The sequence below is a fragment of the Salvelinus fontinalis genome, chromosome 37 (genome assembly GCF_029448725.1).
Source record: "Salvelinus fontinalis isolate EN_2023a chromosome 37, ASM2944872v1, whole genome shotgun sequence".
Classification (NCBI taxonomy): Eukaryota; Metazoa; Chordata; class Actinopteri; order Salmoniformes; family Salmonidae; genus Salvelinus; species Salvelinus fontinalis.
This window is the reverse complement of record NC_074701.1, coordinates 18,061,351-18,086,424: the sequence shown is the minus strand read 5'-3', so window position 1 is coordinate 18,086,424 and position 25,074 is coordinate 18,061,351. Positions and strand designations below refer to the sequence as shown.

At 41.9% G+C, this 25,074-nt stretch overlaps 1 protein-coding gene across 2 annotated transcripts in view; it reads left to right on the top strand.

Annotated features, from left to right (window-relative positions):
• Positions 1-25,074, top strand: part of LOC129836288 (PDZ domain-containing protein 8-like) — an 80,271-nt gene that overhangs the window by 5,572 nt on the left and 49,625 nt on the right. For both annotated transcript variants that reach the window (XM_055902236.1, XM_055902235.1), the window contains exon 2: positions 21,341-21,469. In XM_055902236.1, the coding sequence (XP_055758211.1) occupies positions 21,341-21,469 (129 nt within the window). The remainder of the gene's footprint in view (positions 1-21,340; positions 21,470-25,074) is intronic.

Genomic DNA, 25,074 nt, shown 5'->3' with positions numbered 1-25,074 from the left:
GTCTGCATAGCAATGATAGGAGAGACCATGTGAGGTTATGACAGAGCCAAGTGACTTGGTGTATAGCGAGAATAGGAGAGGGCCTAGAACAGAGCCCTGGGGGACACCAGTGGTGAGAGCGCGTGGTGAGGAGACAGATTCTCGCCACGCCACCTGGTAGGAGCGACCTGTCAGGTAGGACGCAATCCAAGCGTGGGCCGCGCCGGAGATGCCCAACTCGGAGAGGGTGGAGAGGAGGATCTGATGGTTCACAGTATCGAAGGCAGCCGATAGGTCTAGAAGGATGAGAGCAGAGGAGAGAGAGTTAGCTTTAGCAGTGAGGAGCGCCTCCGTGATACAGAGAAGAGCAGTCTGTTGAGTGACTAGTCTTGAAACCTGACTGATTTGGATCAAGAAGGTCATTCTGAGAGAGATAGCAGGAGAGCTGGCCAAGGACGGCACGTTCAAGAGTTTTGGAGAGAAAAGAAAGAAGGGATACTGGTCTGTAGTTGTTGACATCGGAGGGATCGAGTGTAGGTTTTTTCAGAAGGGGTGCAACTCTCGCTCTCTTGAAGACGGAAGGGACGTAGCCAGCGGTCAAGGATGAGTTGATGAGCGAGGTGAGGTAAGGGAGAAGGTCTCCGGAAATGGTCTGGAGAAGAGAGGAGGGGATAGGGTCAAGCGGGCAGGTTGTTGGGCGGCCGGCCGTCACAAGACGCGAGATTTCATCTGGAGAGAGAGGGAAGAAAGAGGTCAGAGCACAGGGTAGGGCAGTGTGAGCAGAACCAGCGGTGGCGTTTGACTTAGCAAACGAGGATCGGATGTCGTCGACCTTCTTTTCGAAATGGTTGACGAAGTCGTCTGCAGAGACGGAGGAGGGGGGGGGAGGGGGAGGAGGATTCAGGAGGGAGGAGAAGGTGGCAAAGAGCTTCCTAACATTGAAGGTTGTACAATGTAACAGCAATATTTAGACTTAGGGATGCCACCCGTTAGATAAAATAAGGAACGGTTCCGTATTTCACTGAAATAATAAATGTTTTGTTTTCAAAATGATAGTTTCCGGATTCTACCATATTAATGACCAAAGGCTCGTATTTCTCTGTGTTATGTTATAATTAAGTCTATGATTTGATATTTGATAGAGCAGTCTGACTGAGCAATGGTAGGCAGCAGCAGGCTCGTAAGTATTCATTCAAACAGCACTTTCGTGCGTTTTGCCAGCAGCTCTTCACTGTGCTTCAAGCATCGCGCTGTTTATGACTTCAAGCTTATCAACTCCCGAGATTAGGCTGGTGTAACCGATGTGAAATGGCTAGCTAGCTATCGGGGTGCTCGCTAATAGAGTTTCAAACGTCACTCGCTCTGAGACTTAGAGTAGTTGTTCCCCTTGCTCTGCAAGGGCCACGGCTTTCGTGGAGCGATGGGTAACAATGCTTCGAGGGTGGCTGTTGTCGATGTGTTCCTGGTTCGAGCCCAGGTAGGGGCGAGGAGAGGGACGGAAGCTATACTGTTACACTGGCAATACTAAATTGCCTATAAGAACATCCAATAGTCAAAGGTATATGGAAAACAAATGAAATAGAGAGAAATAGTCCTATAAATACTATATTAACTACAACCTAAAACCTCTTACCTTGGAATATTGATGTCTCATGTTAAAAGGAACCACCAGCTTTCATATGTTCTCATGTTCTGAACAAGGAACTTAAACGTTAGCTTTCTTACATGGCACATATTGTACTTTTACTTTCTTCTCCAACACTTTGTTTTTGTATTATTTAAACCAAATTGAACATGTTTCATTATTTAATTGAGGCTAAATTGATTTTATTGATGTATTATATTAAGTTAAAAGAAGTGTTCATTCACTATTGTTGTAATTGTCATTATTACAAATACATTTTAAGAAATCGTCCGATGAATCGGTATAGGCTTTTTTTGGTCCTCCGATAATTGGTATCGGCGTTGAAAAATCATAATCGGTCGACCTTTAGTTCAAACATCCTGGGTTGGTTGTTTGCAGGTGTGTTTGTCATTCGCTACAACGCAGCATCCTAAAATCACCTTTTTTGTTTGCTAATATTGTTTTTAGCATTCTGTGATTTATTCCAAGATGTTGTGTTTAATTGTGGGAAAAAGTTGTTTTCTTTTTAGAAGGTGTAGTTGTGATTATTGGGCTGTGAAATAAGCAACTGTAATATGTTCTGGTCCATGACATACATCTGTATAATTGTAATATAGAGATATACAGTACCAGTTAGATGTTTGGATACACCTACTCATTCAAGGGTTTTTAGCTTTATTTTTACTATTTTCTACATTGTAGAATAATAGTGAATGCATTAACTATGAAATAACACACATGAAATCATGTAGGAACCAAGAAAGTGTTAAACAAATCAAAATATATATGATATATTTTCTTCAAATAGCCTCCCTTTGCCTTGATGACAGCTTTGCACACTCTTGGCATTCTCTCAACCAATTTCACCTGGAATGCTTTTCAGGCAGTCTTCAAGGAGATCCACATATGCTGAGCACTTGTTGGCTGCTTTTCTTCACTCTGCGGTCCAACTCATCCCAAGCATCTCAATTGGGTTGAGATCGTGTGATTGTGGAAGCCAGTTCATCTGATGCAGCACTCCATCACTCTCCTTTTTGGTCAGATAGCCCTTACACAGCCTGGAGGTGTGTTTTGGGTCATTGTCTTGTTGAAAAATAAATTATAGTCCCACTAAGCACAAACCAGATGGGATGGCGTATCGCTGTGCCATGCTGGTTAAGTGTGCCTTGAATTCTAAATAAATCACCAGCAGTTTCACCAGCAAAGCACCATCACACCTCCTCCATGCTTCTCTGTGGGAACCACATATGCAGAGATCATCAGATCACATACTAGGCGTCTCACAAAGACAGTGGTTGGAACTTAACATCTCCAATTTAGACTTATCAGACCAAAGGACAGATTTCCACCAGTCTAATGTCCGTTGCTCATGTCTCTTGGCCCAAGCAAGTCTCTTCTTATTATTGGTGTCCTTTGGTAGTGGTTTCTTTGCAGCAATTTGACCATGAAGGCCTGTTTCACACGGTCTCCTCTGAACAGATGACGTTTAGATGTGTCTGTTACTTGAATTCCATGAAGCATTTATTTGGGCTGCAATTTCTGAGGCTGGTAACTCTATTGAACTTATCCTCTGCAGCAGAGGTAACTCTGGGTGTTCCTTTCTTGTGGTGGTCCTCGTGAGAGCCAGTTTCATCATAGCGCTTGATGGTTTATGCGACTGCACTTGAAGAAACGTTCAAACTTTACTGACCTTCATGTCTTAAAGTAATGATGGACTGTCATTTCTCTTCGCTTATTTGATCTGTTCCTGCCATAATATTTTAACGAGTAGGTGTCCAAACTTTTGACAGGTATAATAAATAAATAACCTGGCTGTTGCAATTTATAATTTTTATTTAATATGAAGACATTTTATATAGTAATGCTGCAAATGGTCCATACAAAACCAGCATTTGTCATTGATTTAGGTTAAATGTATATAATTAGGTGGGTTTAATCAGGTGATTATTGTTGTTAAAATGCCAGACTGTGAGAAGGCACATTGTTTCACTTGAAAATCAATGAAACGCTGTCTTGTGCCTGACAAAATGAACAGACTTTCCTTTTGTCCACCATATTTACTATGTGGGCTGCAGAGCAGGCAAACAATGGTTTGGTTGTTTTGTGAGAACAACAACTAAATGTAACTATTTTATGTCCCTATGTGCAGCCACAGGCCTCTACTGACATGGCATAGCCACTTCTTGTGAAAGATCTGGTTTGGATCATGTGTGGGAGCTAAATGTTAAATGAAGGCTAAATGCAACAATCTGGAGGATTGACCTAAAATGGTGCATGTTTGTGAGGTGCCCATGATAATGACTCTGTCTGAGTGAGAGTTGTGAGGCGATGTCATCTAAAACAGCCTTTGAGGATGGAGCAGTGGACATTAGGATTATCTGAATGTCACAGATGGCAGGACTCTGGAGGGGAGGGGGGGCTGGAGGTAATCCAGGCATAACAACACCCATCTTGAGTCAGGACAAAAGCAATATGGATACTGTACTGAAACAGTGGGGAATGAGATACTACAGCAATCCTCTGTAGCATAGAATAAAGCTTTATCTCTGCAGTAAGTTTCAGAGAGGGTAACATTCTTTGTGTTCCAGATTTACGGTGAGAGTTGACAGAGTTATGATTACCTCCCTCTCTACTTTACAAACCGGACAGGTTTGTGAGTCTTGACAGTGAGTCTGTCTGGTTTCTGAATGGAATGTTCAGGAGATAGGAGGTGATGCAGTTAAAAAGCGTGAGATGAATGGCTGATTTTAAGTACTGGAATCAACCTTTCACCTGCTCCTATCTTCACTAAGGCAACAGTGGTAGCCCTGTAATCTCTGCAAACCCACATGGTGTGGATTGGAGAGTTCTTGTTTACATGCATTGCAAATTCACTCAAATGTTACGTTCAGGCGGTAGGTATTCTTAGCATAATAGATGGGGGTGGTGAACAGATCATTGCTGAATTTTCTGGCTACGCCCTCAAATGGTATTAAGCCTTTTGAGATTTTTTGGGGGTCAGAGAATTTAAACCTGTAAGAGAAGAATTCTCAGACACTGGACCAGTGTTAAACTTGAGCACATCATTAACCACATTTCAGGTCTGCAAAGTAGGGGGCCAATCACTTGGCATATTAGATCACAGTCAAATGCACTGAGCCATTCACCCCTGTCCCCATCCTTATCTGGACAGGACATACTAGATTGGCATCATTTCTTCGTAAGCTTGGGCTTACCGTGTGCCATTCCTTTGTCATTTTCATGACTTTGGATGGTTGTTGGACTGGCTTGTCCTCAATATGATTCTAATATCCTGTGTGAAATTCTGAATTTATTACATTTGATTTGTCCTGGACAATCAGTAATGTGTACCAATATGTAATGAATCCATTATCCCCCCCCCCATCCCTCCCTCATCCAATTTCAGCTGGGTTGTTTCTTATGGGCAATTCCATTATAACAGAGTGATGCTCAGATCCACTTTAAAATGAATGCCAAGCCAAAACCATACCAGCAGCATACCACCCTGCATACCACTGCTGGCTTGCTTCTGAAGCTAAGCAGGGTTGGTCCTGGTCAGTCCCTGGATGGGAGACCAGATGCTGCTGGAAGTGGTGTTGGAGGGCCAGTAGGAGGCACTCTTTCCTCTGGTCTAAAAAAAAAAAAATATCCCAATGCCCCAGGGCAGTGATTGGGGACACTGCCCTGTGTAGGGTGCCGTCTTTCGGATGGGACGTTAAACGGGTGTCCTGACTCTCTGAGGTCATTAAAGATCCCATGGCACTTATCGTAAGAGTAGGGGTGTTAACCCCGGTGTCCTGGCTAAATTCCCAATCTGGCCCTCAAACCATCATGGTCACCTAATAATCCCCAGTTTACAATTGGCTCATTCATCCCCCTCCTCTCCCCTGTAACTATTCCCCAGGTCGTTGCTGCAAATGAGAACGTGTTCTCAGTCAACTTACCTGGTAAAATAACGGTAAAATAAATAAAATAAAAATTGACTGCAAAGTTTAACAAACCATACACCAATATTCAGAAGTTTAGTTTTGACAATTTCCACAGAATATTTTACTGAAACGCATTTACTTGAGGACAATGCAGATGCAAAGTTTGATAACAATGTTTTTTGTGACCATGTGCTCTGCCATTTCCTGGTTGCTAAAATTTTAGTTTGTGATAAAAAAAATTAAGTATAGTGTAGAAAATCATTGTACCATCTAAACAGCTGTTATTGATGTGTCATTGAGAAATGACACATCAATAACTCACATTTCTATGTGAATTTGGTCGTGTCGACCAAAAGGTTTCAGCTATGTCATGACACCTTGAGTTTGAAAATATCAATTTTGGTTATTGAACTACAGTAAGTGAAGTGTATCAGCACCTGTTAACAGACTGACTGTAACAGCATGACATGGGTCCTTGGTCTGTACTTTACACAAATGCATAATTAATGTCCTTATTTTCATGGCGAGGTAGAAAAATGTAATATCCTCCTTCTGTCTTTAGATATTATTCTATCCACTAGCTATCATTCTAATGAGCTCCGCCCCAAACAAGACCAAATTTGGACAGAGTTTGGGGAAACCCTGCTCTACTGTGCTCTGCTGTACTGTGTTCTGCTGCACTCTACTGCAACTTTGGTTTTTGACTACTATGATTTCCCATTGTGGCCAATTCAATTGCAATCATACTGTTACTGATTTTTCAGGCACTCTGTTACCGATTTGATAACAGATTGACTCGTTTTAATCACTTAATATTTCATAAACAAAATGATCAGTATAAACAGGAACTACGCTGAACAAAAAAAATATAAATGCCACATGTAAAGTGTTGGTTTCATGAGCTGCGGCATTTGCACGCAGCGGTAGCGTGCGGAGGTTGCTTGTGCGGCGCGCAGCAAGGATACAAAACATGAAGAGGATTACATTTCCTGAGGGAAAACAGTCCTAATGTTGGAAACAATCAGCCTTATGTTGTCACCCAGAATCACTTTTGTATTCCAAGCTATATAACTATTTTACATACTGTAAAAAACCTAAAGGACCAAAGAGTTTTAAGTCTGCTTTGTAGTTTTATTTTTGCCATGGAACATCAGGTATCGTAGTATCGTGATACTGCTATCGTGACAACCCTGCTTCATACCCTTCATTGATTGAGCTGTCATTGTTGTTTAGCTGTTCTGTTGGATCCCAGAGAAGGAGAAAATAGGTTAATAAGACAATGAAGCTGGAAGTAATACTACAGCCTCTAGCCAGAAAGCCACCATTTTGGTGCAATAATGCACTTCATACAGTTGCGTATCGGGATATTATTTTGGACGATGTGTCATATTGACAATATCACAATATTATTTTTGTGCTAGTTGGCTGTACCTGTGCTAAAACCCCAGTATTTTCCCTTCATAGCTTGTTCTACATCTTTTTAAATAGGGAGACCATTTTTCTTTTTCAGCACTTATATTTCCTTGACGGATCAAAACGAATTTTCTCATGGCTCTCTCTTGTCTCTCTGCAGCAGACATATGGTGAGCAATATGTTTGGAACATTGAAATAAAATCACACTATCAAATCGCAATATTTTGAGAATCGCAATACATGTACTGTAGTATCGGCACCTAAGTATCGTGATATCGTTTCGTGAGGTCCATGGTGTGGGAGGGCAAAGTCCATCTCTTAAATCTCCCCTTACAGTATGTCCAACCTCTTTCAATAGAACGACATATTGCATGCTCTTGCATTAGTGTGTGTTAATGACTGATGGTCAGGGTTCTAATCAATAATACTTTTGAAAGCTTTGATTGCTAATGTGTTGAAAAGGAGCCCTGTAGTTATACACAAAGTCCACTGCAGTACATGTTCATGACATCCTGATAGAGAATAACTTCTTTGCTTGAAATTTGGAGCAAAGCTTCTTTGTTGTTTTTTGGGGGGGCCTGGCCAAATGCTTTACTTTCTAAAGTGACATGATAACTCACTGTCTATTAAATATGGATCTGCACAACCCGTTTCAACTCCAAGGTTCTCAAGATTTCTGTCTGTAATGTAACATCTTATGATCTTACTGTTGCTTGGGCACTGAGCATAAGCAATGGGGATACTAGAATTTACTCGTAGCTGAGGGAAGGAGATACAGCAGGAAAAAGTACATTTCGTCTGAGAATACAGTAATAACTTAAGAAGCATGCATGTAATTATTCAGTTAAGTTGCAGCAAATGCTATTCTACACTCTTTTAAACACATGCTACAAGCTTATGATTGCACACACGTGCTCCCTGATTTTGTTAGGGCATTGGGGTGTTGAACAGTTGGTGTCCATTTTTATAACATAAATAATTGAGGTTACCCCATTTTCCAGACATGCTTCTTCTCATATTGAGACTTGATACCTTTACAGAAAATGCAGCTTAAGTAGAGTAGGGATTTTTTTGTCTGCTTTGCTGTGTAATATAGTTCACATACATTATTTAGGAGAATCACAATGCGTTTGGCTATTCCATCAGAGTTCTGCGTTTTACTGCATATAAACTCTGCGTATCATGCCCTCTCACGTTCATCCCTCATGGTCATTTTAGGATTATTGCCTGGAACTTTGGCCTGGCTATGTTTTGTGCCAGTCCCCCCAAAATAGACTTTAATGCTCACCGATACATCAGGACAATTTAAGCTTTTGAGTTTGCAGATCTTTCGTAGGCAACCCAGGCAGTTGGTACATAATCGCAAATTAAATCTGCTGACACGGAACACCTGGGCTGTCTCGATCAGGTTTTGGGGATGGCTTACCAAAGCCCGGCCTAGTTTGACATCAGGATTTGTGGTATCTAAATCAGACAGTTAATCTGTGGTTTCATAGCAGGAAGAGGCCATATTCTCATGTAGCCTTTTAAATGCTTTGAGCCCAACAGAGAGCTATTTGTTACTGTTTTATTACTGCCATCAGCATTTATTTAGACTGCCCTTTCCATTTTCATTTTGATGTTACATGTTTATTGGTTTGTACAAATATTCATCTTTTGAGAGTTACTGTATGTTAGCTTGTTAGCACTTGAATGAATAAGATACCAATACTGTTGCATCCAGTTGTTCCTTACCAATGTAGGAGCCTACAAGTACATTCCTCTTGTCCTTGTGTGTGCACAAATCGTTTTCATAGAAAACAAATCTACGCCTTGGCTAATCTTTTAAGAGCTTTCTGATTTAAAGAATCAAGTTTCCTTACTGAAAGGAATGTCTGGCCGGAACATTGTTCAGAAAGCTTTTGACTTCTCATTAGCTGAGCAATTAGCAAAAATGTTGGTTATTTTTCGTTTTTTAATTGGGTAAATTATTTGAATTCCATTTTATTTTTTATTTTTATGTGAGCTCAATGCGCACGTTGCACAGTTTCTCATGAGATAAATCAGATTCAGCCTGAACTGTGCGAGTATGGAGTTGTAGTTTCCAACAGGCCAAAATTCTATATAGTGTAGAGTGGAAAATGTGATAATTAACTACAATGACCATAATCCACTGCGCACCTACTTGTCAGGTATGTTTGTTTTTACGCTTGCTACAGAAGAGACCGCAGAATGTATGCTTAATTTACTTTGAAGAACTACAAAATAGTATCTTTGTCCGACAGCGTATGCAGCAGCTCTATAAAGATGAGATGACTTGGGACAGAATGATAGTCATCAAATTAAACAAATGTAATAAAGTATACACAACTGAAATATTTTATTCAAGTGAAGTCATGTGAATAAATGATGGTTAATAAGTGATAAGCAGTAATGGGAAGTCACTACCATCATGGGACTTTCATTAATAGTTTTTTTCTGTGTTAGTGTTCAACCCACATAATGCCTAGTGCTTTTAGTGTTTACAAAAAATTATTGAATCAAAGAGTGTGATTATTTTTTAATAATCTAAAGGAATCTCAACTGACTTTAAAAATACTAATCGCTCAGCACTACTGAGCTGCCATAACGGACCGGGTCTATGGGAGACGCCAAGCACAGAATACAAGGAATATTTGGCCAAACTTATTCAAGGACTGTATTGTGTCCATCTCAGAACGAGATATTCACTTCTACTGTAACCCCCATGGTTGTTGTGGTTGAGACTTGCTTTCGTCCTACTTAATTATTAAAGGCTCTAAAGCCCAACCACTAGAAACAAGGCAATCCTTAGATCCCTCGATACAAGAAACAATTATTGATAATATTTTAATAAGAGACTAGGCCTATAGCAACAATCATGTTTGGTTTACATTGTCATATGCATGTTTTCTTTTCAGCAATTAGGTGGTGTTAGCTTTTGTGACAGGGTACGGTATTTGTGACGGCCTAATCTAATGGATAATTGTAAAGAAACTAAATGCAAGATGCATGTAGGCCAAAGGGATAGGGATGTGCCCTATGCATTTTTAATAGAGGCTTTTTGATGAGGCTAATGGTGTCTGTGGAACGTGATAGGCCACGTCTGCCCGCTTGTACTTGCACCGAGACAAAATGCAAACTTGTTTACCAATTAAGATGACTTTGTCGTGGAATGGTGCTGTCAAGCCCTCATGCCTAATAATCTGCCATGTTCTCCTAATCATTGCCCATCTAATGTTACTGAGCTGAGCTGCCTCTTCCACTCTGACCTGCACTGTCTGTGCAATCGAGGGAATGTTAACTGTGATTTAAGAATGTAGACCTGTGTGGCCTATGTGCGATAAGTGGTTTTGGAACTGGGTTCATTCATGACCACGGAGGCGCACTACAGTGTCAACTGCTGATGTGAACATTTGGTTGTACAACGTACAGTATAATTAGCCAATCACCAAACATCTGACGGGCTTTGATTTGAAAGTATACTGTCCATTTAGGGAGTTAGTCTACCTTTTGTAGATCATAGCCTGCTACTCATCATATATAAGGACTAATGAAGTGTTGTTTAGCCATTCTCACATGCTAAGACATTGTTCATCTTGGAGTTTAGCAGGAGATGAATGTTGCCGGTTTAAAAAACAGGCTGCCCTGGAGTTAGCCAGCGAAGTCCTTCAGAATGTCTCCCCTGTCACATTCTTCTCCTCCTCTTCTGGATTTCTATTTTCTCCCTGTGGAAATGTGTTGGAGACAGTGTGCTGACAACCACAAAGGAGCCTAAAGGAACTGAGCCCTGAACAATGGTTCTGCTTTTGTTCAGTACCCAAAGAACATGGAGGGTACAGCCAGGGCTGGGATGCTGCAAGCTGAATCTGGTAGTGGTACCATTCTCTTCCATCTTGTTGTTTGACCTCTCTGGACAACCTGTTGAAGCATGACAGAGAAGCTGCTATGTATGTCAACATGGAATAAATAGGAATTCAAGATGCTGGATTTGAAAAACGCTAGGAAAAAAATTATCAAAGTGGTAGCTATTGTAGAGGCATCCATATAAAACACTTCATCTTGAAAACAAATATAATCTTTGGATGTAGAATAGGCTCATAACTAGAATTTATATATATTTTATTTCTGTGGTTAGGCCATCTGTCTCATATCTAGCATTTTATTAATGAACAGTTACACAAAATCCTCTCTGGTATAGAATGCCAGAGGCTTCAGGCTAGAAATGGCACGAGGGGCCAAAAATAGTAGAGACAGGCGTGTAGTCCAAATCAACATGATGTTCATAATTACAATGAGGATTTTCATTACTGTTTAATCATTGGCCTTAATTTTGCTTTTAGCCAATGACCACACCCAATAGAGGAAGTCACAGTGCTGGGACCAAATGTTTTGGAGGACATCATGTTGTATGAGTGGGTCAGTGTGTGAACTAGGGTGAGACAGAGAGATGGAGAGCCAAGCTGTGTGTGTCACCCCACACTGGTTGAGGTCAGTCCTCCTGCTGTGGAGCGAGAGCAGGAAACACCCAGGATCTGTTAGGAAATCCCTGCCCTGCTGGGATCAGATTATCAATCTGCCCACATGCCCAATGGAACCGTGGGCCTCCAGTAGATGCTCCTGTAGCATCTCCTCCATTTCGCATCCACAGTGCCATCAAAGTATTCACACCCCTTGACATTTTCTACATTACAGCCTGAATTTAAAATGCATTAAATATAGATTTGTTGTCACTGGCCTACTCACAATACCCCGCAATATTTTACAAATGTTTGGATGGAAATGTCTTGAGTCACTAAGAATTCAACCCCTTTGTTATGGCAAGCCTAAATAAACATTTGCTTAACAAGTCACACAAGTTGCATGCACTCACTCTGTGTGCAATAATGGTGTTTAGAATGATTTTTTTAATGACTACCTCATAGGGTTGGGTGATATGGCCAAATATTATATATATATTTGGCCAGATGGGAACTACAGGAAACACACACACACACACACACACACACACACACACACACACACACACACACACACACACACACACACACACACACACACACACACACACACACACACTGGGGAGAACAAGTATTTGATACACTGCTGATTTTGCAGGTTTTCCTACTACAAAGCATGGAGAGGTCTGTAATTTTTATCATAGGTACACTTCAACTGTGAGAGACGGAATCTAAAACAAAAATCCAGAAAATCACATTGTATGGTTTTTAAGTAATTAATTAGCATTTTATTGCATGACATAAGTATTTGATCACCTACCAACCAGTAAGAATTCCGGCTCTCACAGACCTGTTTGTTTTTCTTTAAGAAGCCCTCCTGTTCTCCACTCATTACCTTTATTAGCTGCACCTGTTTGAACTCGTTACCTGTATAAAAGACACCTGTCCACACACTCAATCAAACAGACTCCAACCTCTCCACAAGGCCAAGACCATAGAGCTGTGTAAGGACATCAGGGATAAAATTGTAGACATGCACAAGGCTGGGATGGGCTAGAGGACAATAGGCAAGCAGCTTGGTGAGAAGGCAACAACTGTTGGCGCAATTATTAGAAAATGGAAGAAATTCAAGATGACGGTCAATCACCCTCGGTCTGGGGCTCCATGCAAGATCTCAACTCGTGGGGCATCAATGATCATGAGGAAGGTGAGGGATTAGCCCAGAACTACACGGCAGGACCTGGTCAATGACCTGAAGAGAGCTGGGACCACAGTCTGAAAGAAAACCATTAGTAACACACTACGCCGTCATGGATTAAAATCCTGCAGCGCACGCAAGGTCCCCCTGCTCAAGCCAGCGCATGTCCAGGCCCGTCTGAAGTTTGCCAATGACCATCTGGATGATCCAGAGGAGGAATGGGAGAAGGTCATGTTGTCTGATGAGACAAAAATAGAGCTTTTTGGTCTAAACTCCCCTCGCCGTGTTTGGAGGAAGAAGAAGGATGAGTACAACCCCAAGAACACCATCCCAACCGTGAAGCATGGAGGTGGAAACATCATTCTTTGGGGATGCTTTTCTGCAAAGGGTACAGGACGACTGCACCGTATTGAGGGGAGGATGGATGGGGCCATGTATCGCGAGATCTTGGCCAACAACCTCCTTCCCTCAGTAAGAGCATTGAAGATGGGTCGTGGCTGGGTCTTCCAGCATGACGACGACCCGAAACACACAGCCAGGGCAACTAAGGAGTGGCTCCGTAAGCAGCATCTCAAGGTCCCGGAGTGGTCTAGCCAGTCTCCAGACCTGAACCCAATAGAAAATCTTTGGAGGGAGCTGAAAGTCCGTATTGCCCAGCGACAGCCCCGAAACCTGAAGGATCTGGAGAAGGTCTGTATGGAGGAGTGGGCCAAAATCCCTGCTGCAGTGTGTGCAAACCTGGTCAAGAACTACAGGAAACGTATGATCTCTGTAATTGCAAACAACGGTTTCTGTACCAAATATTAAGTTCTGCTTTTCTGATGTATCAAATACTTATGTTATGCAATAAAATGCAAATTAATTACTTAAAAATCATACAATGTGATTTTCTGGATTTTTGTTTTAGATTCCGTCTCCCACAGTTGAAGTGTACCTATGATAAAAATTACAGACCTCTACATGCTTTGTAAGTAAAAAAACCTGCAAAATCGGCAATGTGTCAAATACTTGTTCTCCCCACTGTATATACTGTATTTTTCTAATTTTTTATTAATAAAAGCTCTAAATTTGCTTCATGAGTAGTGCGTGGCCCTAGGGTAGCAACACATATATTCAAAATTATTTCAATGGGTCCTTCTCCATTCTGATTGTTTTATACTGTTCAATTCAACTTGAACCTAAAATAATTTCCATCAATTTCTGCATTTCCTGCACTCATTTGAGATCATTTCCACACTGCCACGATATGGGCAAAAATACTAGGCCTTATTTTTAACCAAATGTTGCAATTTAGATCAAAACAGTTGGGTGACCTTTTGGAATCATGGAAATAAAATGTTTATTATAATTCTATAGTTAGAATGTAAATAATAGGGGGCACTTTGTTTGTTTGACATGACAACGAATGAAAAAAATGACATGGACGAGTTATTGTGACAAGGTACGAACCAAAGTGATGTTGAGTGTTTCCTAGGGGACCCTATAATCTTTGGCTACATTAAATCTTTATTCACATAGCTAACATGCTTCGCCTATTCCTGTTTGATTTAGAAGGTACTGTTGCACAAACAACATGCTGATATAAGCCTCCACCAGTACTGGTATCAGGCTGTATTAGGTAGCTACGTTTGCTCTGACTAAGTACTTTTATTAGCTAGTTAGCTAGCCGTCGATATAAAACTAGCGATTAACATTAGTGTCTAACACGATTTAGCTTAACTTGCTAATAAAATACAAACTAGCTGTTTGCAGATGTAAGAAACACAAACTAATATTGTAATTATAGAACGCTTGTGGATTTATACTAAGACCATAGTGCAAACAACAGCGTTGTCATCAAACTTGTTGCATGTGCTGCAGACTGAAAGTGTCTCGTGGTCAAGCAACAACAAATGTGCTACTTCAGTGACGGGGTAGGACTAGGTCTGTGTGGAAAGCTGCGTGGAGAGAGCGGAGAGGGATGACTCAAGTAGCGGAGTAAACTATAAAAATGGACTTTACACACGGCGTATCACATTTAACAAACTAAACATTCAAATACCATTATAGAAGGTAGTAAAAACCCAAACCAGTCCGTGCATAAATACCGGTATATAGTAAAAGACGGTATACTGCCTAGCCCTACTACCTCATTCGAGCAGTGAATTTGTAACAGATTCAACCATGAAGACCAAGGAGATTTTCTAATGCCTCGCAAAGGACACCTATTGGTATATTAAAAAGCACACATTGAATATCCCTTTGATCATGGTGAAGTTATTAATTACAATTTGGATGGTGTATAAATATAACCAGTCTCTACAAAGATACAGGCGGCATTCCTAACTCAGTTGCTGGAGAGGAAAGAAACCCCCTCAGGGATTTCACCATGAGGCCAATGGTGACTTTAAGACAGTTGCAGAGTTGAATGGCTGGTATAGGAGAACTGAGGATGGATCAACAATATTGTAGTTGCTCCACAATACTAACCGAACTGACACAGTGAAAAGAAGGAAGCCTGTGCAGAATAGTGTAGCAAAGTAATTCACTTTTTGTCCTGAATAAGTGTTATGTTTGGGGCTAATACAAAACATTACTGAGTACCACACTCCATATTTTCAAGCATAGTTGTGGCTTTATGTTATAGGTATGCTAATCGTTAAGGACTGGTGAGTTTTTCAGGATAAAAAAGAAACGGAATGGAGCTTAACACAGGCAAAATCGGAGAAGAGAACCTGGTTGTCTGCTTTCCACCAGACCCTGGGAAATGAATTCACCTTTCAGCAGGACGATAACCTAAAACAGAAGGCCACATTTACACTGTAGTTGCATATCAAGAAGACAGTGATGGTTCCTGAGTGGCCGAGTTACAGTTTTGACATAAATCTATGGCAAGACCTGAAACTGGTTGCCTAGCAATGATCAATGACCAATTTGACAGCTTGGAGAATTCTGAAAAGAATAATGGGCCAATGTTGCAGAATCCAGTTGTGGAAAACTCTTTAGGCCAGATTCCAGCTTAGTAAATTACGCCTTTCCAATGCACTTCTCAGTAGTTGGTATTCAAAAGTACCTTTAAAAAATATATATTGTTGTGGATTTTTAATTAAATAGGGTTTTCAGTACATTTATCTTAAGACGTCCCTTTCAATTTATTTATTTATTTCATCTTTATTTAACCAGGTAGGCAAGTTGAGAACAAGGTCTCATTTACAACTGCGACCTGGCCAAGATAAAGCAAAGCAGTTCAACACATATAACAACAGAGTTATACATGGAGTAAAACAAACACAGTCAATAATACAGTAGGAAAATAAGTCTATATACAATGTGAGCAAATGAGGTGAAATAAGGGAGGTAAAGGCAATAAATAGGCCATTTTTTATTTATTTATTTTTTATTTTACTGTTATTTTACCAGGTAAGTTGACTGAGAACACGTTCTCATTTGCAGCAACGACCTGGGGAATAGTTACAGGGGAGAGGAGGGGGATGAATGAGCCAATTGTAAACTGGGGATTATTAGGTGACCATGATGGTTTGAGGGCCAGATTGGGAATTTAGCCAGGACACCGGGGTTAACACCCCTACTCTTACGATAAGTGCCATGGGATCTTTAATGACCTCAGAGTCAGGACACCCGTTTAACGTCCCATCCGAAAGACGGCACCCTACACAGGGCAGTGTCCCCAATCACTGCCCTGGGGCATTGGGATATTTTTTAGACCAGAGGAAAGAGTGCCTCCTATTGGCCCTCCAACACCACTTCCAGCAGCATCTGGTCTCCCATCCAGGGACTGACCAGGACCAACCCTGCTTAGCTTTAGAAGCAAGCCAGCAGTGGTATGCAGGGTGGTATGCTGCTGACAAATGATGATGATGATGGCGAAGTAAATACAATATAGCAATTAAAACACTGGAATGGTAGATTTGACAGATGAGTGTGCAAAGTAGAAATACTGGGGTGCAAAGGAGCAAAATAAATACAGTAGGGAAGAGGTAGTTGTTTGGGCTATTTTATAGATGGGCTATGTACAGGTGCAGTGATCTGTGAGCTGCTCTGACAGCTGGTGCTTAAAGCTAGTGAGGGAGATAAGTGTTTCCAGTTTCAAAGATTTTTGTAATTCGTTCCAGTCATTGGCAGCAGAGAACTGGAAGGAGAGGCGACCAAAGGAGGAATTGGCTTTGGGGCTGACAAGTGAGATATACCTGCTGGAACGCGTGCTACGGGTGGGTGCTGCTATGGTGACCAGCGAGCAGAGATAAGGCGGGACTTTACCTAGCAGGGTCTTGTAGATGACCTGGAGCCAGTGGGTTTTGCGACGAGAAATGAAGCGAGGGCCAGCCAACGAGAGCGTACAGGTCGCAGTGGTGGGTAGTATATGGGGCTTTGGTGACAAAACAGATGGCACTGTGATAGACTGCATCCAATTTGCTGAGTAGGATGTTGGAGGCTATTTTGTAAATTACTTCACCGAAGTCGAGGATCGGTAGGATGGTCAGTTTTACAAGGGTATGTTTGGCAGCATGAGTGAAGGATGCTTTGTTGCGAAATAGGAAGCCAATTCTAGATTCAATTTTGGATTGGAGATGCTTAATGTGAGTCTGGAAGGAGAGTTTACAGTCTAACCAGACACCTAGGTATTTGTAGTTGCCCACATATTCTAAGTCAGAACCGTCCAGAGTAGTGATGCTGGACGGGCGGGCAGGTGCAGGCAGCGATCGGTTGAAGAGCATGCATTTAGTTTTACTTGTATTTAAGCGCAGTTGGAGGCCACGGAAGGAGAGTTGTATGGCATTGAAGCTCGTCTAGAGGGTTGTTAACACAGTGTCCAAAGAAGGGCCAGAAGTATACAGAATGGTGTCGTCTGCTTAGAGGTGGATCAGAGACCACCCATCAATACGGTGTACCTTTGCTTGAATTTTGTCTACAGACTCAATAGAACATATCGACAGAACCGTTTCAGAATATTAGGGATCAATAAAAGTAAGCTATCTGTCAGCACCAATTGGCAGATTTTAAAAAGGTTGGGAAAGTATTTATGAATCATAAACAGGTTTGGAGAGCCTTTACGCACAAAAGAAAAAACGGTGGTTTGATTCATTCTGAAAATTGCCAAATTCAGTTCTTTAACCCATGGAGATGTTGGAAGATTAGTGTACATAGAATTCTAACAGGGAGGCTAGTGTACACTAGTAGGCTATACCCTATTCTATCTATAGTCTATTGCCTGCACTAACCATGGAACTGTGTGATGACACAGCCACGTATTGCACTATGCTGCGGGTTCAAACTGTTACGCCTGGTCTGCACTCTGCTTCATAATGATTTAATTGGCCTACGTCTTTTTTTAATAAAATTAACTGTTAGTAATGATCCTTAGCAATAACCAACTGGCCGTGATTGCGTTTACAGGGGAAGCAAATTAAGGTAAACGAAACAATGTAATTAAATGGAATGATAATGTAAGCTATACCAGCTGAAGGGAACTAACAGTAAATTTGCAGTTGATTATGTGTGGTTATTAGGCCTACTGACGGTCGATACTGATAGTGGCGCAAATTTTACATGATTCAAATAAGAAAGAGAAAGTCGGGGTAGCCTATAATTAAGAGATTTGAGAATGCCCATCCCTGCAAGTTAAAAGGCCATACAATTTAAATGATGCATTGTGGCACAGCATTTCATAAACCTTACTGTTTCACATTTGTCCCCAGCGATTTATAAGCTAAAATATACACTTTAAACAAAAGTATGTAGACACCCCTTCAAATGAGTGGATTTGGCTATTTAAGCTACACTTATTGCTGACAGGTGTATAAAATCGAGCACACAGCCATGCAATCTCCATAGACAAACATTGGCAGTAGAATGGTCTTACTGAAGAGCTCAGTGACTTTCAATGTGGCAGCGTCATTGGATGCCACCTTTCAGTTCGTCACAATTCCTGCCTTGCTAGAGCTGCCATCGGTCACCTGTAAGTGCTGTTATTGTGAGGTGGAAATGTCTAGCAGCAACAACATCTCAGCAACATCTCAGCTGCGAAGTGGTAGGCCACACAAGCTCACAGAACAAGACCGCCGAGTGCTAAAGCGCGTTAAAATTGTGTCCTCAGTTGCAACACCCACTACTGAGTTCCGAACTGCCTCTGGAAGCAACATCAGCACAAGAACTGTTCTTCGGGAGCTTCATGAAATGGGTTTCCATAGTCGAGCAGCTGCACACAAGCCTATCACCATGCGCAATTCCAAGCGTCGGCTGGAGTGGTGTAAAGCTCGCCGCCATGGGACTCTGGAGCAGTAGAAACTCGTTCTCTGGAGTGATGAATCACGCTTCACCATCTGGCAATCCGACGGATGAATCTGGGTTTGGCAGAAGCCAGGAGAACACTACCTGCCCGAATGCATAGTGCCAACTGTGGTGGTGGAGGAGCAAAATGGTCTGGGGCGGTTTTTCATGGTTCGGGCTAGGCCCATAGGTGAAGGGAAATCTTTATTATTATTATTTTTTAACCCCCTTTTTCTCCCCAATTTCGTGGTATCCAATTGTTAGTAGTTACTGTCTTGTCTCATCGCTACAACTCCCGTACGGGCTCGGGAGAGACGAAGGTCGAGAGCCATTTGTCCTCCGAAACACAACCCAACCAAGCCGCAGTGCTTCTTAACACAGTGCGCATCCAACCCGGAAGCCAGCCGCACCAATGTGTCGGAGGAAACACCATACACCTAGCGTGCACTGCGCCCGGCCCGCCACAGGAGTCGCTAGTGCGCAATGAGACAAGGATAATCTTACCGGCCAAACCCTTCCTAACCTGGACGACGCTAGGCCAATTGTGCGTCGCCCCATGGACCTCCCGGTCGCGGCCGGCTGCGACAGAGCCTGAGCTCGAACCCAGAGTCTCTGGTGGCACAGCTAGCACTGCGATGCAGTGCCTTAGACCACTGCGCCACCCGGGAGGCCGGTGAAGGGAAATCTTAACTCTACGGCATACAATGACATTCTAGACGATTCTGTGCTTCCAACTTTGTGGCAACAGTTTGGGGAAGGCCCTTTCCTGTTTCAGCATGACAATGCCACGTGCACAAAGTGAGGTCCATACAGAAATGGTTTGATGACATTGGTGTGGAAGAACTTGACTGGCCTGCACAGAGCCCTGACCTCAACCCCATCGAACACCTTTGGGATTAATTGGAACGCTGACTGCGAGCCAGTCTTGAACGCCCAATGTCAGTGCCCAACCTCACTAATGCTCTTGTACCTCAAGTCCCCGCAGCAATGTTTCAATATCTAGTGGAAAGCTTTGCCAGAAGAGTGGAGGCTGTTCTAGCAGCAAAGGGGTGACCAACTCCATATTAATGTCCAATATTTTGGAATGAGATGTTCAATGAGCAGGTGTCCACATACTTTTGGCCATGTAGTGCATACTTACATAACATTTCCGACTGGTACCGGGGAACAACATACTTTTGGTCATGTAGTTTATCTAAAGCATGTGTCATTTATATTTACAATTCCCTTATTCAAACAGTTAAAGGAGAATGGTGTTATTTCTATCGAAAAAGAAAAAGAGAGAACATGCTTTTCCCACTTGGAACCGGTAGGTTCACTAGACCTTATTCATGGTTTCCTTGTGTGTAAGGTGGTGGAATTATTAGGGAATTAAGTCAAGGTCAGAATACAGCGAATTTGTAGACACACCCAAAATTAATAGCAGGTCAATAGAATGCCATTCTCATGCTTAAGTTCAAGGTCATAATACGCATAGAGAGAAAAGTGCATAAAAGGGAATTGTGTCCCATTTACATGGCTTAATTGGGCCCTTAATCTGAATCGAGCCCTTAGAGACTTACCCAGAAAGACTCACAGCTGTATTCGCTGCCAAAGGTGCTTTTACAAGGCATTGACTCCGCCGTGTGAATACTTATGCAAGTGATATTTCTGAATTAAATTTTCAATAATTTGCCAACATTTCTAAATCATATTTTCACTTTGTCGTTATGGGGTATTGTGTGTAGATGGGTGAGATTGATTTAATCCATTTTGAATTCAGGCTGTAACACAACAAATGTGGAATAAGTCAAGGGGTATGCATACTTTCTGAAGACACTATCTCTTCTCCATCTCTCCCCCACTTTTCCTCATCTCACCATCCTCCTCCTCATCATCCATCCCTCTTTACTTTTTCAACTCAGCCTACTTTGTGCCTATGCTGATGTGTAGGTGTCGTGATGAAGCAGTCAATAGCAGCTTTAGCATACATTTTAGTCAGTTGGTTATCTCCTTATCACTGAGCCCGTGTTCAGTCACTCAAGTGAAACAATCCTGAGGATGATGACAAAGCAGAGACGCTAACCGGTTCTGTGTCTGTTAAACTATTGCCGTGGGCTAAGAGCACATAATCTGAAACGTAGACAGTAGCGAGTTAGCACCGGATGTCCTCAGGGCTTTGCTTCTCAACTTCTCCAGCAGTATGGTGGTTAGAAAAGCAGAACTAAGAAGAAGTGTTTTAAGCAATGCTTAATCGCTGAATCAAATTGCTGATACAGTAGTGTTTGGGATTTGAGGGAAGTGATCACAAGTGCTCTGTTATTTTCTTCCCCCAGTGGAAAAGCCAAAGGCCTATGCATAGATTGTCAAACACTGCTCAATGAAGTGTTGAATCCCTCTGTTGTTATGTTCACACTGAAATCACTAGCAGTATACAACAAATGGACAACCATTTTCTAATTTAATCATTGTCTGTTATGTGTTTTTTTACAGATACAAACCCTTTTTCCCGTTCCAAGTGCAACCACCTATCGGGTCTTCCGCCTGTGACTTGGACCTCTCCGTTCAGGACTCAGGATTGGTGGAGGGACGGCTTAGGGTCACCCTTGTTGAATGTAGCAGGTAGGATGTCTCATGCCCTGTTTACATCGTGACATATTTCATTTCGCCTTACGTCATCTTGACGGAATCTTGCCCCACTACATAACGGACAAGAGTAGTGTTTGTAACGCAAGATGTTGGAGACCCTGTCTATTGTCAAAGATAGCATTTATTTTATTCAAAACAGGATAAATATTGTTTTAAGTGATAATAAAACATGTTTTGTTTAGTTACTTTTTCTTCAACTTGTTTCTCTAATTTTATAGCAAGTCAAGCTTGCCTGCACTGCAGCTAGCTAGCTAGGCTAGGTTGAAGATACCATTGTAGCTTGCAACGTCCACCTAATAATTATCATCAAAAACAAACTTCATTACCATCACAATCAACTTAAACAGGAAGCAACTCTCATATAATATAATTGGCTCACAGCTAATGTGTATTATTTAACATGACTACTAAATTTGTGCTCACTTATAGGAATGGGTCATTGTTTACAAGTTGCTAGCTATCCCATAAAGCCCTCAATATTTTAATCTTCTGTAGTTTGGCCACTTCCTGTTCTTCGACGGACTCTGGCTGGACTTAAGACAATGCAATGTTTGAACATATTTAAAGTATGCGGCGTCTGTCTCGCAACGGAGCCTTCAACCGCAAGGTGGAGTGCTTATGGGTAATGTGAACCAGGATTCTGTCTTGGGAACACGGGGAGGGGGGATATTTCCCAATGCATCACAGCAATACCTTTCTTTTTCAGAGATGATATGAGAATATAATTATACACACACTGAGCCAACAGTGTTACGGTCCTAAGAGGCCTATTGGGACTAAGAGCAGGTAATGCTATTGATCATTATTAGTAGTTCTACAGTACTTGCAGTTTGTCTGCAGTCTCCACAGCTTTTCTGCACAGGGATACAATATACTGTGTGTAACTTATACAGTTGCGGACAATTAGTGCCTTTGGAAAGTATTCAGACCCATTGACCTTTTCGACATTTTGTTACGTTACAGCCTTATTCTAAAATGTATTAAATAAAAAAGTCCTCAGCAATTTGGAAAGGCACACCTGTCTATATAAGGTTCCACAGTTGACAGTGCATGTCAGATCAAAAACCAAGCCAAGAGGTCGAATGAATTGTCTGTAGAGCTCCATGACAGGATTGTGTCGGCACAGATCTGGGGAAGGGTACCAAAAAATGTCTGCAGCATTGAAGGTCCCCATGAACACAGTGGCATCCATCATTCCTAAATCTAATTCTAATTCTTCTTTGTATGAGTGGTGCCCTCTACCAACTGCTGCTTTCAGATCTCGCCGAAGGTTTTGGATGTGATTCCGATATCGACCCTTCGCTGGCCACTCCAAAACAGTCCAGCGTTTCTTCTTGATCCATTCCTGGGTGCGTTTTGATGCGTGTTTAGGGCCTGGTCCTGCTGGAAGATCCACAGCCTTCAATGGAAACCCAGTTTTTGGACACACGGTTTAACTTTGGACTCTAAAACACCTTGAAAATCTGCTGATTTCATGATGCCTTGCACGTGTTCAAGGCCTCTAGTACCAGAGGCAGAAAAGCAACCCCACTATATTATCAAACCTCGCCATGTTTGATTGTAGAGAAGGTGTTCTTTTCATTGAATGCTTAATTTGGTTTTCGGTATTCACAGCGCTGATCTGAGCTAGCTCTACATTTGTTTCAGTGGTCCACAGCAGTTTCCCCAGGATTTAAGCTTGTTTTAGGTGGTGTTTTGATAGCCTCATTGAACATTTCTTGTGTCTCTTTCAGTAGTGGGGTCTTCCTATGTTTACCAACGACCACATGAAACGTTCAAAGAAAATCATACCCTCCCTAAAATCAAACATGGGGAGGGTCAGTAATGCTGTGCTAAGCTGCCTCTGGTAATGGGGGCGTTGAACGTGTGCAAGACATCATGAAAACAGCAGATTGTCAAGGTGTTTTGGAGTGCAATGTTCAACCTTGTGTCCAAAAACTGGATCTCTGTTGAAGGCTGTGGGTTTTCTAGCTGGACAACAACCCCAAACGCACATCAAAAGCACCTTGGAATGGTTCAAGAACAAGCGCTGGACTGTTCTGGAGTTGCCAGCAAAGAGTCCAGATCTGAATCACATCTATAACCTATGGTGGGAGATGAAAACAGCGGTTGGAGGGCACTCAAACATTGATAAATTAGACCAATTGAAAAGTGTGACAACTTGCCAGTAGAAATGTGCAGAAAGCTCATTGATGGCTACAATAAGCATTTGTTGGCAGTTCTCTTAGTACTAGCTTCAGGGTGGCAATAATTTTGTTCAAGCCATTTTGTCTTAAGTTTACAATTTTAATTTAGAAAATAAAGTTAACATAAATAGAATGTAATACAACTGGTAACGTAGTGTCTATCAACAGACTGGAATGCGACGACTAATGAGGAACTTCGGTCCGGGGCGCAGATTGTTCAGCACTGATCATTTGGAAAAATCTAGATTTTTCAGGTGTTCGCATCTTTCAAATTTTGGAAAGACTGTCTCGTATGTTGCAAAGAGAGGGGGGTGGAGCTACCGCTCTGTGTCTGCCTCTCGTTCGTTCTAGTATATTTTCTAACATGTTGAATCAAGCATCTTACGCAATATTTTAGTTCTGGGTTTCTGAGATTACATCTGCATTAAAAGGGGCTAAAACAGTCTGGACTATATCTAGACCTTGTATTTTTCACCACTATGTGCTAGGTGTCCAATCCTGCTCTTGGTAAAGGCTCTGGCCACACCCATCAAGGAAATACATCACGAATAAACTTAATCAGCAAGGCTACACATTTACCAGGTAATTTAGTTACCTTCTGCTCAAAGTAGCCTAAACCATTTGGGTAACAATGCCTTGCACAGTTAAAAAGCAGGGTGTTTGTATTTAGGTAGGTCATGTATCTCTTCTCTAGTCTCCCCTACCTTCCTAAAACACAGCTACATCTCCTCTGGGCCAATGACAACTTAAACATGTCAGCTCTGGGCCTGAGAAGTGTCTCCTCCACCCTGTCCTGATGGCGGTGTAAGTCTTTGTTGTGTTGCTTGGGTCTAGTAGTGGAGTGGCCGCAAGACTGTAGGACACCAGAAAAGCTCCTCATTAATAATACACAGTCCTTGCCCATTATGAGGCCAGGCCCAAGCTATGGCTGGCTGGCACTTCTATCCTTACAGCTGCTGCAAATGGATACCCTCTTACCTCACTGGGCGCAGCCAGATATGTCTGACAATGACGCCCATCCACTTCAATTTACACAGGCTCTACCGTGCCTAATATTGCGTTTGTCCCTGTAGGATTCCATTGGGATGGAGCCAAATGAAACCGAACTGCGAGAGAGTCTTTGTTTTTCTGAATAGGCAATGCATTTTTAAGAGGAGGAATAAAAGGTTGTTGATAATCAGAGGAGCATCATAATATTCTAAATAGACCTGAAATGATCAGTGAACTGGTTCAGATTAATATTTTATAGATTGTAAATAGCAACAAGACCATTTTAAACTGCCTGTCATGTTCTTTATTTTTATGTTCTTTAGTTTTGATTGGTTACTTTCTGTCTGTTAGTTGCTGCCAACTGACAGTGAAAAACCTCAATGTAATGATAGCATGCTTGCT